At 41.7% G+C, this 14,712-nt stretch overlaps 1 protein-coding gene across 1 annotated transcript in view; it reads right to left on the bottom strand.

Annotated features, from left to right (window-relative positions):
• SLC9A7 (solute carrier family 9 member A7) overlaps nt 1-14,712 on the bottom strand; it is a 125,515-nt gene that overhangs the window by 49,067 nt on the left and 61,736 nt on the right. Inside the window, exons 3-5 of the mRNA XM_064483243.1 lie at nt 14,279-14,356; nt 8,190-8,266; nt 5,176-5,288 (exon numbers count right to left, since the gene is read on the bottom strand). Coding sequence (XP_064339313.1) covers nt 5,176-5,288; nt 8,190-8,266; nt 14,279-14,356 — 268 coding nt within the window. The remainder of the gene's footprint in view (nt 1-5,175; nt 5,289-8,189; nt 8,267-14,278; nt 14,357-14,712) is intronic.

The raw sequence follows: 14,712 nt of genomic DNA, 5'->3' as shown, positions 1-14,712 counted from the left end.
AAAAATGAACAATGACAATAACAACTCTTAAGGTCTTACCACAAAGCAGGCGCTATGCTAAACATTTTACAATCTTGTTCAGTCCTCATAAAAGGCCTAGGTGAGCAGTATGGCCACACCCCCAAGTTAGAGATGAGAAGTCAGGCCCTGTATAATGGGCTGCTTTCTGCTGCAGTATCACACTTCCCCAAATCTCAGTGGTTGAACCTAAGAGGAGTTTTATCTATTACTCATAGACTGTGTCCCCTGGGGTTGGCACCAGAGGCCTCTGTTCACATTCGTCACTCAGGGACTCAAGACTGGTGGAGGCTAGCCTCAATGAACAGAGAACAGGGCTGGCAGCCCAGGAGACCTGGTCCCAGGACTTTATCAGCAAGGGTGCTGGCAGGAAACAAAAAGCACCCTCAAACTGAGCAACGTGAGAAGCATTTATAAATGGATTATTTACAGAAGTGTGCACAGAGGATGGGAAAGCTACAGGGGAGAAGGCAGTACTTGAGGCTGAAAACAGGGAGCTTTCATACTGTCCCTCGGCCCAAAGGGTCCAGGGAAGGAGTGATCACCAGAACCAGGTGCTGTGTGGTGAGGGTCGTCCAACAGGAGCTGCGACCTGTGATCAAGGGACACAGTCAGCCCACAGAGACCCTGCCCAGCTACCCTCCTTCCAGTCTCCTACTGGCATGCCCCTGTGTACAAATCCAACGGGAAAGTGGAAGGAAAAGAATCTTTGAAGTCTTGCACACAAGCAGTCTGCCATGCCCTTCCTGAGCAAGATGAGTGCTGATGAGCAGAAGATGATGGGGGCGGGGGGGCGGGGAGCGGATGGACAGGGGATGACAGACTGGGTGAGTGGCTTCTGAAGGCGGGGAGTAAACAGACTGCCCACCCCCCAGCTGGACCCCTGCAATCAGAGAGATCAGGGTCACAACAGCTGTTTCCAACTGAACATAGACTGGGAAATTACAATTAACTGACTGAAGACTGCCAGTACAGGTGTCAAAAAAGCAGTGGGAAAAATTAAAAGAACAGCCGAAAGAGGAAGCAGGCAAAATCAAGAACCTGAATTTGTTCATTCAGCTAACTTTTCCTGAGCACTTCATCTGTGCGCAGAAGAGTACTTAGCACTTGCGAACACTTGGTACTAAGCGGTGACTAATGTTTATGTACGAGACAGATCTGACTCAACAGCTGTGGGGCCAAGTAACTGGAACAGTCAAGGAAGAATCACTAGGCAGGTGGCGGGTCTGAACTCAGTCTCAAAGGCTAAGCAAAAGACTGACTGCCTGGGTGGTGCGACAGGAGAATTCCGTGTAACACAGACCACAGATTTTGAAAGGTGTGACTAGCCTGCGGGATTCGAGGGGTGTAAAAGTGACAGGATTACAACCAGAGGAATCGCTGCATGATGGTTCTTAGGCAGGAATCCCACTCCTTTTCCCGGGTAGCTGCTCAGAAATGTACTGCGGGCGGAAACATACCTTGTCTCCCGAATTGGGGATCCACTTAAGTAGCAGTCCACAAAGATGGCACATGGCACCCATGACACATAGCCACGAAATGAAGAGGGTGCCTGGTCACAGAGCAGCCTGCACCACCCCACGCACATGGTGTCCCCTTCGACGGGAAGACCAAAGAGTGGAGCCAAGTACAGTGTCACCAGGGACAAGGACTCTTACTCTTCCATATCCATCAGTATCACCGCATGTCCTGATACCAGAGTTGGGGTCTGATGCACCCGGCACAAGAACTCAATGCAGCCTTCTGGTCCCCTCTAACCCTGCACTTAAGTTTTTTCTTTTATGGCCCAAGTTTCCAAACAACGGATTTTTTTTTTTTTTTTTTTTTTAGGAAAAGCTGGTTAAAAACACGTCTAATTTACAAAAACAAGTCTACATTTCAGAAAGATTTCCATGAAAAAGCAGTTCATGTTCTGATGTTTAAGGAGTGTAAAGTTTCCATTTTCTAGAACTTTCTTTTCTGTAAAACCCTTACTGTGCCGATCTGCACAGGCCAAATAAAAAAGGGGGTGTCACGGTAATGCCTTCCATTATCTTCTACCGCGGCACAGACACATTACAGTGAAGTGAACAGTTGCAAAGATAATCTGGAAAAATAAGCTTTTCTAGCCAATTAAATGAAGCAACACTAATAGCTCAGAGAACAGTATCAGTGATCGTTATGTTGCATGAACCTCCCTTGGCTTATGGATGGTACTAGTGACAAGTCAGAAATAAAGTTACAGAGGAGAACTGTTAGTAACGTATTTTCAGAGAGACTAACCACCTCTCTTAGACTTACGAAGAATCATTTCTCAACACACACACATTTGGAGGTATCACAGACATCATAATATTACAATAATAAAGCTATTTTTCCGAGTGCTCTTTACAAACATACCTAGGTTAAGTGATGACTTGTTCTTTATTTAAAAAAAAAAACACACAGGGAAAACAGAGAAATCTCTGCCTGAATCAGATGTGGAGAGGGACCGACATAATTAGCAGATGCTACACTCAGGGCTTTACGTGCGTTACCTGATGTAATCTTCACAAAAGCCCTAAGAAATAGGTACCGTTCTTCCTACTTTATAAATGAGGAAACGGCCACACAGGAGATACGTTGTGTCCAGGACCCCTAGTCAGTGACTGGTGGGGCTAGAACTCAAACTTCCACCTGCAACTCCACAGCCCACATTCTTTTCACAAACCAGGGTGCTCCAACCAGCTAAGTCTTCAATAGCAACTTACTGAGAGTGCATGTAAGAAAATATGGAGGCCCTGTTTGGGGAAAGCATCTTAGGAACTTGTTTGGAAAACTGGGGACTTTTGAAGAAAGTACGAACCACCCTGACTCCAGACTGCTGTTCTCATCTGCAGATCCTGGCCTTGAGCTGCAGCGCTTCCTGCCTCCAGCCAGCCCTGCGCGCTTCAACTGGCAAGAGCTAATTCTTTAATATTGATCCTGTTGCTACTTTTCTGAATTCAGTGGGGTTTGTATGCTGACAGACTCCTTGGTTTGTCTCCAGTCTGAAGGGAAGGGGAGATTCTCTCAGCAACCAAGGGCCTCTGTTCTGAACAGGTTTTTCCTCAAATTGCAGGGCTTGTCCCTATACTTGTGCTACTAAATGTACACAGGTATAGCCCACCAACTGGATTTATCCTAACCGTGGAATACATTGTGCAGCATTTAATACATTGAGCCTTTAAAGCTGTCTGTCCATTTAACTTTATTTCAAAAATCTGAACATAGAGCCAGCATATACTTGAGCTCAGTGTTCGATGGTGAGATTTGAATGTGAATAAAATAGTATATCCATGTTTAAAAAAAAAAGAAAAAGAAAATACGAGGATGGGGGGAGGGTGTAGCTCAGTGGTAGAGTGCATGCTTAGTATGCACAAAGTCCTGGGTTCAATCCCCAGTACCTCCATCATAAACAAACAAAAAAACAAACCTAATTACCCCTCCTCCCAAAATTCAAAAATAAAAATAAAATAGTCCAAATCACGGAAGCAGAGAGTGAAATGGTGGTTGCCAGGGGCTAGGGGGAGGATGAAACAGGAAGATATTGGTCAAAGGGTAATAAAAAGAAAAGGGAGAATTAAAAAAGAAAGAAAGAAAGAAAGAAAATACAAGGGTAAGAGAGGGCAATGGTTTTTGAAATATTGACGTTTTTCAGAGCCATCAACTGTCTAGAGCTGTGCCATCCAATGTGGTGGTCACTAGTCACAAGTAGCTATTGAAATTTAAACTATTTAACACAAAATGAAATTTAAAATTCAGTTCTTCAGTTGCACTACCCCACATTTCAAGTGCTCAAGAGCCACATGTGCCTACTGGCTACCATGAAGTCCTGGGCAGATTATGAGACGTACCTAACATCACAGAAGGTCTACCGGGTAGCACTGCTCCACAGGACCCCCAAGAGGCACTGTGAAGTGAGGGAGCTGGGAATCTTATTATGTTAGAGATCATCACTGCCCAGAATGTTAGAGGACATCAGAGACATTGAAAAGACCTTTCCATCTGCACCACGAAGACAGGGAATCAGCCCTTTCTCCATAAATCCTTTCCCTACAATGCACTTGCAATAGCTGGCATTACAGAAAAGAAGAGCTGTAACTCTTTTATGTGAACTGATTTAATTACAGGTTCCAACTTGGAGAGGAGAGCTTTTTGGTTTGTTTGTTTTGGAGCTGCAGGGGAGGAAGGTTACATAATAATTCCACTTTTAAGAATTGGTTCAACTAACACTTGAAAAATACAAGGTAAGAGATTTACAAATAGGAACCACATCACAGGGTGCAGGAACATGACACAAAAGGACTTTACAAATTAAATTACATCCACTGCAGGCGCTGGTGCATATTTCTACTTAGCAAAGGTATTATTTAAACCAAATGATATGTTTCCTGAAAGAAGGCAAAAGTGCAACACTGAGAAAAAAGACAGTCTAAGTGGAAAAAGTATGAGCAAATTAGACATTCTGAAATGCAAGACAGAAGGGTAATACAGGTGGAAGCAACTCAAGTGCTCGTTGGCAAATGGATAGATAAACAAAATGCGGGATATTCATACAATGGAATGTTATTCAGATTTAAAAGGAAGGAAATTCTGACACATGTTCCAAGATGGATGAATCTTGAGGACATTATAACGAAATAATGAAATAAGCCACACACAAAAAGAAAAACACTGTATGATTCCACTTCTGCGAGATAGCTACAGTAGTCAAACTCATAGAGATAGAAAATAGCATGGTGGTTGACCGGGACTGAGGGGAGGGGGACATGAGATGCTGTTTAATGGGCATAGATTTTCAATTTTGCAAGATGAAAAAATTCTGGAGATTGCACGACAATGTGAATACACTTAATATTGCTGAACTATACATCTAAGAATGATTAAGATGGTAACTTATGTTATGTGTTTTTTACAATAATAATAATAATAATAATAATAATAATAATAATAATAATAATAATAATAATAAAAGGGAAATGCAGGCCCTTCTTAGAAAAGCCATCTAAGTCTGTTAGACCGCTTCCTGGTCTCTGCTTCCACCGTTCCATGTTGATACTGCAGTCTCCCTAATGTAACGCAAGTTAATGATTGCTCTGAACTTTTTAAGATTTAAATAGTGGAATATCATAACGTGAAGGCCAAATTTGCAAATACCTGGGTCAGTGGCAGAGATAATTGCTCCGAAAAAGAGACAATCCGTGTAGTAAAATTTATCCGAGAGCTGCCCCACGATCTTCATGAGCTTCACCACACCGTACATGAGATTTCTGTAAGAAGGAAAGATAAATTATGCCAGAAGGGAAAAAAAAGAAACTTGCTTGCAAATACGCAAGCAGCGGAATACTAGAATACCATCTCCAAGAGGGGTCTGTGAAAACATCGGGCAGCCGCGGTGGTTGGATGCTCACCAGGAGCATGTGCAAGTACGATTCTGGCACCAAGCAAGGGTTTGCAGTTAACGTCATCTTGCTGAAACACTGGAACATTCCATCTTTTAAAATTGTGCTTACTTACAAATATAAAGTATAGGCGTCAATTAGCAACAAAATTAGGGCATTTTAAGCAACTGGGTAATAGGGGAGAAGACAAAGAACCCTGCATAATGTATAATGAATTGTTACAAAATTCCCAGGATTCAAAGACAGTACATTTCAAGTCATGGAAATGAAGGGACAAGATGAAGCTGGAGAGGGAAAAAAAAAAAAAAAAAAAAAAAAAGGATTGGCCACAAAGATCCAACTGGTCAACCTTCTCTGCCAAGAATGATTTCAAAGAAGGGAAAGGAGGCAAAACTCTCTGAACATCCCATTAAAATATCAGCATTACCCACTGGCCCATCTGGCTTCTCACTCTTTGCATGAGCCAGGCAGGCCAGCAGCAGTCCTTACGCCGTACAGAATGTGATACGGCCCAAGAAGGACCGCTAAGTTAAATATTTCATCTTGGCCAGAGCATATTTCCACAAGACAGCTGACAAACTGGGAAGAGTGAGAAGTGTTAAAAGGCCTAGTACGTGTTATTAAGGGTGTGTGGGTGGGTGGGTGCGGGTGTGTGTGTTGGCAGCAGCTGTAGGGATTAGGGGAATAAAAATAACCACAGAATGAAGAGAAATTAAGAAAAGAATCCCATTTACAACAGCACCAAAGAGAATAAAATCCTGAAGAATAAATTTCACCAAAATGTTAAATAAACAGCTGCAGAATAGACTCACTGGACCCTACGGCCAACCCCCAAGAATAAGATTCTTGATGGTGGTCAAGACCATGCGACTGCTCATCTTTATCCCCTGGGCGTCTAGAACAGTGGACTGACTAACCTAGGAGTTCAGGAACGATTTGCAGAATTAAATCCTTTTGAGAATAAACAGCTATGACTTAATGGCGACCTACTGTGTGCTGAGTACACTTAAACAGTTCTATTTCAAAGCACTAACTCTGTGATACAGATTTGATTTGCTCTTTGTTGCTTATCAAAGGCTTCTCTCATCTACCTTTTAAATATTCATTGAAACTAGACCTTCCTCTCCATTTCCTTTCATCATAAGCTTAGACCTGGGCAACAGACTTCTCCCTGGCAGCGTTCTCCCCATCTTGCCTCCCACCGCCGCCAGTACCAGTTGTCCAACTGGTCCCTCTTCCATGGCTCGTCTCTCTTAAAGGACAGAGTCCAAGCCCCTCCTCTTTTTGATGGCATCAAAGCCTCCTGCTTTCATCTCCATCTTTCTGGCTAATTTTTTTTTAACTAACTAAAGTCCATATTTCATTCTGATTCCCTCAGTTCCTACCTCACATCCCTTTTCTGTTCCAGGATCCACCCAGGATCCTGCGTTACATTTATTCATCTCCTCTTGGCTGTGACAGATTCTCCGACTCTGCTTGTTTTTGATGACCTTGGCAGTTGTGAGCAGGACTGCTTGGGTATTTTGAAGAATGTGGGACTTGTCTGATTTTTTTTTTTCCCTCATGATTAGACTGAGGTTTCTGGGAGGAAGACACGGAGGTAAAGTGCCGTTCGCATCACAAATGTTGAGGGTACGGAGGATCAACGTGATCTACCACATTTCTGGTGTTAATCCTGCTCACCTGGCTGAGGTAGTATTTGTCAGGTTTCTCCACAGTGAAGTGACTCTTCTTCCTTTCCATGCTGTCCTCTTTGGAAGGAAGTCACTATGCACCGCCCACAATCAAAAGGGGGGAAGGCTAAGTGTCATCTACTTGAAGGGGAATGGATCTGCATAAATTATTTGGGATTCTTCTGCACAGATTTGTCACTTCTCCGCCATTTATTCCTTCATCCAATCATTTACTTATATCATTATAGACTCAGAGATACTTGTTTTATACTTTGGGTGATAATCTAAAACAGTGTCATTATTTTTGTTGTCTCTGGCCATTAGGGGAGCTTTCGGGTTGGCTCTGTGTCCTTTTGACATGCTTCACATCCGTTTGTTTGTTTTCTGAGCACTTCCTTACTTCCTGGCACTACAAGATGCTCCATTGTTATCCAGCATATTTGTCGCCCTAGCCCTAGAACCAGCCGTTTCTACAAGGGGCCCTGGTTCTTTTCATCAAAGAATGATACTGGAAACCAAGATCTGAGAACTACGTGTCATTTTATTTCATGTCAATTAATCTTAATTTAAGTTTAAATAGCCACATGTTAATTTAAATTTAAATAGCCACATGTGGCTAATAGCTACCACACTGGACAATGTAGCTCTGGATCTTAATTATAATCCTCATAAACATCAAAATACTGGACCCTGGTAGTTGCCAGGGGTAGGGGGTGGGGAAAATGGGAAGATGCTGCTCAAAGGGTACCAACCTTCCATATAAGATTAATAAGTGTGGGGATCTAATGTACAATGTAGTGATTATAGCTAATGATAACTGTATCATATACTTGAATGTTCCTAACATGGTCTCACCACAAAAAAGAAATGGTAACCATGTGACAGGATGAAGGTGGTAGCTAACACTATGGCAGTAATCATTTTGCAATTTATAAATGTGTCAAATCAACACACTGTAAACCTTAAACTTACATGATGCTATGTGTCAATTCTATTTCAATAAAGCTGGGGGAAAATACTGGACTCTGTGGACCCACGTGGACCTCATCTCTTTGGAAAGTGTAGTGATTTGGTTCTATGGCAAAGAGCCACTTACCCAATAATGAAGCAGGAAACGGCAGTCCCCAAGAAGGCATAAGCCAGAATAGACCCAAGATTTCTGAAAAAGTGTCTCTAAATAAAACAAAGAAGCAGGAATCACACTGTGAATTTTGACAGGGAACATTAGAAACACTACAAGGCTCTAAAAAGGTCGAACTTCACTTATGCTTCCATTGTATCAAGTTAATAACTGAAGTTACCAGAATAATGCTATTTAGCCTTAGAACATCATGGTTTTAACATATTGTTTGTGTTACCGATCACTGACAAGCAAGCAAGGGCTTAGCAAATTCCAGAAAAAAACCTACTCTGGCTGATTATACTGAATTACATTAACAGTGTGAGTGTGAGAGTGTGTGTGTGTGTGTGTTGCATGCATGCACAAATGTATGTATAAGTAGACAAATCATTCTCACAGATTTAATCCAAACCATTTTACCCTAGTGACTCAAATAGTCACTTCCAGTTTTGGTGGTACCTTAGAAGAACATTACAGATACAAGTTTGCAACTAATAAAGTAGGAAAGTGCTATCTAAGGAGCCTTCTGCTTAATTCAGCATCAGAAAACAGAGTGTCCTAACTATCTGCTCACGACATCTGAGGCGTCTCCTGATACTCATCTGATTTAATCTTTGGAGTGTAGGAAAGAGGGACAATAGAGAGAGATGTGGAGAAATGAGAAACGGGCAGCTCCATTTAAGACGGGCAAATTTATAAGTGTGTGCACACACACACGTATATACACAACATATAAATACATATACATGTTTATATACTTATACCAACAGAAGACCTAGCAATTATTCAGGAAAAGGTGGCAAAGCTGCAATCATCCCAATGCTTCCGCACATTCATTCATTGGTTACCATAAAAAACAACACACACACACACACACACAAGGATTCACTTCTCATAAATCACTGGGCCTGTGGATATTCTGATGGGGAAAATCTCTGTTCTGGGAACCCGAACCATGATTCTTACCTCTCAAGGCCTAAAGCTGTTCTCATTGGACAATCAGGACTATTTCAACAAAAACAAACAAAATCCCCCAAACGCCCTAATTAAAGAGGAGCTAGTGCTACCTAAAAATTGCACAAGGCAGGCGGGCCCCAGCCTGTGAGCTGAGCAACATCAGAGAAAGACAGGACCCAGGAAGAACTCAGCCTGCATCAAGCAGCCACCACGAAGTCTGACTGGACAAAGGGCTGTGGGTGGCCCCCGGCCTGCATTCCAGACGGAGGACCTAAGGCCTTGGCTTCAGCCTTCCCCAATGCCTGCTCCTCTCTGAGACTGTGAAGAAGGTGGCAAAAAATCCCTAGTGCCCCTAAACCACCTGCTCAGAAGCGAATCCTTCAAGAGATTTCCACACCGACCATCACAAATAAAGAAACTGCTTGGACATATTATGAACATATTATGTTTGCCTCCTAAAACCATTGTCCCCGGTCTTTTTTTTTTTTAATGCTAATGCATTTATCTTCCGATGTTTTGAAAAAAATCGATTTCAAAAAAATCAACAACTGTGCGCCTCCTTGCCTTGAAAAGCTCCATCAAGTGCTTAAACCAGGGCAGGCTAGGAGCGGATCAAGGGCAAGACATGAGACCAATGAAACCCATGCCAAGTAGCCAGGAGCGAAACTGGAACCCTGGATGCGCTTGCCCTGGCCACTCAACTTTCTTCTGGGTAACCATTCCTGTGGTTGGTTTGAATATATTAAGTAAATTAATATTCATGATATATTAGCCAAAGCAAAATAATTAGAAACGTAAATCCACCACAAAAATGCATTCATGATCTATTCTCAAATCACACACACACATGCACATAAATTACCCATCCCCATTCCTATCTGCTGATATGAACTGGAATTCTCCTGTACCTTGAAAAGGTAGAACATGCCGCTTACACGTGTATTTATTACACCTAATACTTAACTATATACTTCATAGCTTACAAAGTACTTTCACATATATATTAGCCCATCCAATTCTCACCAACAACCTCATCATGAAGGTGTTCTTTGGACCCTTTTATATGAGAGACATCTAAGGCTCAAAAGTGTGATGTGAGCTGCCCGAAATCACATGTCTGGCAAGCTGCAGCACCGGAACGGGAAAGCAGGTCTTCTGACCCCAGGGCACTGCATTCTCACTGCACAAGATACCCTTCTTGATTCCCACCACATCCCTTTAGGGAAGAAGGACAGGAGGTGTCTAGTGGAATCCTCCATCTTTTGTCCTTTTCCTATTTGGTCATAACAGTTCACAGTCATGTGTGGGTCACATGGCCATGACTGGTTCAGCCTCTCACTTACTTTTCCCTTCTCTTACAGAATGGCAAAAAGAGGCAAAAGGAGATGACACAGCCTGGCAAAAAGCCTTCAAGAATACAAGCCTAAATCATAGCAGGATGAGAAGGTTTGCTTTCAGTGAAAATCCACCGAGCAGCCCGATTCTTAGTTGTGCCATTCTAAGCCTTACATTCCTACTCCTTGGGAAACCCATCATCTCCCATGGGTGTGTGTGTGTGTGTGTGTGTGTGTGTGTGTGTGCGCGCATGCATGTTTGCTTGGGGAAATTCACAAAACATGAAGGCTTCTATATGTGAATTCGTTCCCTGCCAATGCCCTGGAAGCGAACTGTCAGTTGTCGCACAAAAATCAAAGCTAATTCCAATGGTACTTTTTTCAAGTTAGAAAAAGAAGGTCCAGTGGGGGAGGGTATAGCTGAGTGGCAGAGTGCCTGCCTACCATGCACAAGGTCCTGGGTTCAATTCCTAGTACCTCCATTAATTATTAATTAATTAAATAAAACCTAATTACCTCTCCCATATCCCCCCCCAAATGTATACAGTGCTGTATGTCAATTATATCTCAATAAAACTGGAAGGAAAAAAATTTTTTTAAGAAATTCTTAAGAAAAGAAGACGACAAAGAAGGTCCATGTCTGAATGACAACTGCATGTACATAGGTCAAAGAGTGTGAGTATATCTGTTTACATCCCAGCAGGTAAATGGTGAAACATTTATTACACGTTCAGCTGGAAACAGATTTAATCAGAGATGGCAACCACAGAAGAACCAACTATTTTGGTGCCATATTAAAAACAAAAGAGACTAAACTAATAGCCAATAATAACCTTAAGGACTAGCATTTCAAAAACAACTTAAATTCGTAACTGGCAAAGCCTGTTATTTGTTTTTCTTCGGAGAAAGTGAATCTGACAAAGGGAAGGCTATGCAAACAGTAAGGTGTTTTTCAGCCATCACAGTGGCTTTCAGGACCAACGATTTGGTTTCATTTTAAAGCAACCCCGACCTTGATTATACATTAAGATTAGTTAGTTAAAATACCAAATTTTTCCTCACCCATTTGATCTGAAGAGCAGTTCCCAAATTCTTCATTTACAAAAAGAATAATATTATTTATACCCATAAAATCATCTCCTATTTGTTACATGTCAATTGCTGACATATGGATTCGGATTACTTTGGCAACCCCATAAATTAGTCAGAAAAAGGATACTTTTTTTTTTTGTACAGAAAACCTAAGTCTGGAGGGAATATAACACAGAGGACCAACCCTAAGCCCTCCAGTCAGACAGACAAGTCATAATCTTGGCTCAGCCCTGTACCCCCTACGTAACCTCACACGTGTCACTTCATCATTGTGAGTTCGGCTTCATTAGCAGTGAAACGCAGGGCATTCTGTACACGTCTGTGAGTGCACAAATGTGTGTTGGGCTGGTGTGCAGCAACACAGCCTCCTGCGCCTCAAGCATCCACTGTGGGATAGGGGGACTTCAGTTCCATCCCTCCCTCGAAGGTGATGCGGTAAGGAGGGGCCATTTGATCTCTGAAGGGGGAGACTGACTTGACCTTGACTTGTAGCCTTGATCCTCCTGTGAAAAGTGGGGGGTTGCTCTTGCTCCTATAGCCTCCAGGTTATGAGCAAAAGAGGCAGTCCCAGCAATTTCTAGGATCTCTCCATTTCCGCCCCCCTACCTGTGATGGTGACCCACCTGGTGGCTAAAGGGTATCCATCTTCAACTCATGATGTAAGTAGTAAGTAGCCACATTACCAAGGGCTAAACTACATCCTCCATCATATGTTACCAGGGACTCTGGGTCATAAATTGATCATTCAATTGCCAGTTAGCTCCTTGTGCCTATTTATAAATGAGTTGGAAACCTGAGAAGAAGGGGTATGAGCTACCCACCACCCTCACATTCCTACAGAGTTTCTGTGATGATTAGAAATAATGTATGTAAAAACAGAAATAAAGGATATGCACAAAGCTCCTAATACATACCAGATCCTTCATAAGTAACTATATTTACGTTGGTTGGAAATAGCTTAAAAACCTGAAAATGGCCGTTGTTTTGACAGAAGAACCAGACTCATGGACAGGCACCCTCTCATAAAATGAGTTGGGACTGTTCCCTCCTCTATGTTCTGAAAGATTTTGTGTAGGACTGGTATTTCTTCCTTAAATGCTAAATAGAATTCACCAGTGAAGTTTTCTGGGCTTGTATAAAGGTTTTTAACTATCAACTCAATTTATTTCATTAACAGAGAGCTGTTCAGGTTTTCCATCTCTTCTCCAGTCACTTTTGGTAATTTGTACTTTTCAAGAAATTTGCCCATATCACCTGGGTCGTCAAGTTTACTGGCACAAAGTTGTTCATATTATTCTCTTATTGTCCTTTTAATGTATGAAGGGTCTATAGTGATGTCCCCTCTTTCATCCATGATAAAGTAATTTGTTTCTTTCCTTTTTTTTTTTTTTGCTTCATCGATCTATTCAGAGGTTTACCAACTTGGAAGACATTCTCTGTTTCCTAAGAGTGTTGTTGAGTTTTATTGGCAACCAAGATCTCTCTTCTCTAGGCTCACTGAAAAGGTTTCTTTTAGTCCCCACTCAGAAAGACAGCTAAAACAAGTTCCTCAGCTATTACCTGAAAGAGGCCTTTGTGGAAGCTAAATTTTCACAGAACGTTCCCACAATGGGGGAGGAAGGGAACCACTCATGCTATCTGTAAAGGTATTTGATATTTTGAATAATGAGAGGCTTAGGTCCAACCATGCTACTGAGCACAATGACCCTCTCTCAATAATAAGGATGGATTGTTTTAAACTTTCTATTTTGGAGTATTTATAGATTCACAGAAGTTATAAAAAAAAATAATACAGAGAGGTCCCGTGTACCTTGACACGTTTTTCTCCACTGGTTATATCTTGCATAACTGTAGTACAATATCAAAACCAGGAAACTGTCACAGGCAACCATGTGTGTGCAGACTTCTATGTCATCTGATCACATGTGTAGATTCTTGTAACCACCACTGCAATCAAGATACAGAACTGTTCCACTGCCACGAAGATTTCCCTCATGCTACCCGCTTTATAGGCACACCCACCCCCCTCTCATCCCCACCCTCCTTAACCTCTGGCAAACCACTAATTTGTTCTCCATCCCTATAATTTTGTCATTTCTAGAATGCTATATAAATGAAATCACATAGTATGTGGTCTTTTGAGATTGGATTTTTTTTTCCACTCAGCATAATGCCTTTGAGCTCCATCCAGGCTGTTCTGTGTATCAGCAGTCTGTTCCATCTTATTGCTGAGTAGTATCTCATGGTACGGATGTCTGTTAAACCACTCGCCTATTGCAGGACATTTTGCTGGCTTCCAGATTGGGGCTATTACAGATAAAGTTGCTATAAACAATCATGTACAGGTTTTTGTGTAAACAGAAGTTTTTCACTTCTTGGGGCTAAATCCTCAGGAATAAAACTGCTGGGTCATATGGTTAATTTCAAAGTTAGTTTTATAAGAAACTGCGAAAATATTTTCCAGAGTGGCTGTACCATTTCACATCCCCACCAGCAACGCATGAGAGATTCAGATTTTTCAAACAGAAATGAGTCACTGATGGTGAGTCAACTGTAGTCTCTGAGTGGGTGCCTAACACAGTAATAAGCCATGTGGGAGAAGGAAAAAAAACTAGGAAATTATGCAGGTAAATTAACACAGAGATTCCCAAGCTTCAAGAAATACTGGCAAAAATCTCTTACCTTCTTTAAACTGTATCCAGCATGGAAGATAATTGGAGGCAGGAGAATGTTGAAAAAGACCTCTGGATCAAATGTTACCTAAAGGTTTAAAAAGAAAAAAAAAGCCAATTTTTAGTTTAATACCAACCGATGCCATAATATTTGCTTAATATTTTAAGCCACAGACTAAAGTTTGAATATTTAAAATAAGTGACATAAATGGGAAAAGTCACAGACTCATCACAGGAGAGAAGCCACAAGCATGAGCATGTCCTTCTCCACAAAGCACTTCTGCCTTCTGCTCTTGCCATGTTGTTTTTATGTTTTGTTTTGTTTTGTTTGGGTGGTTTTTTTTTTTGGCATGTTGTTTAATATGTATTCAGTGCAACTTTGAGAACTCACAGAAAGCTTCTGGTCAATGTTCTTACACAAGAAATCAAACTCTCTTATTAAAC

This window comes from Camelus dromedarius, chromosome X (assembly GCF_036321535.1).
Source record: "Camelus dromedarius isolate mCamDro1 chromosome X, mCamDro1.pat, whole genome shotgun sequence".
Classification (NCBI taxonomy): domain Eukaryota; kingdom Metazoa; phylum Chordata; class Mammalia; order Artiodactyla; family Camelidae; genus Camelus; species Camelus dromedarius.
The sequence above is the reverse complement of the archived record's forward strand: the minus strand, read 5'-3'. Positions and strand labels throughout refer to the sequence as shown.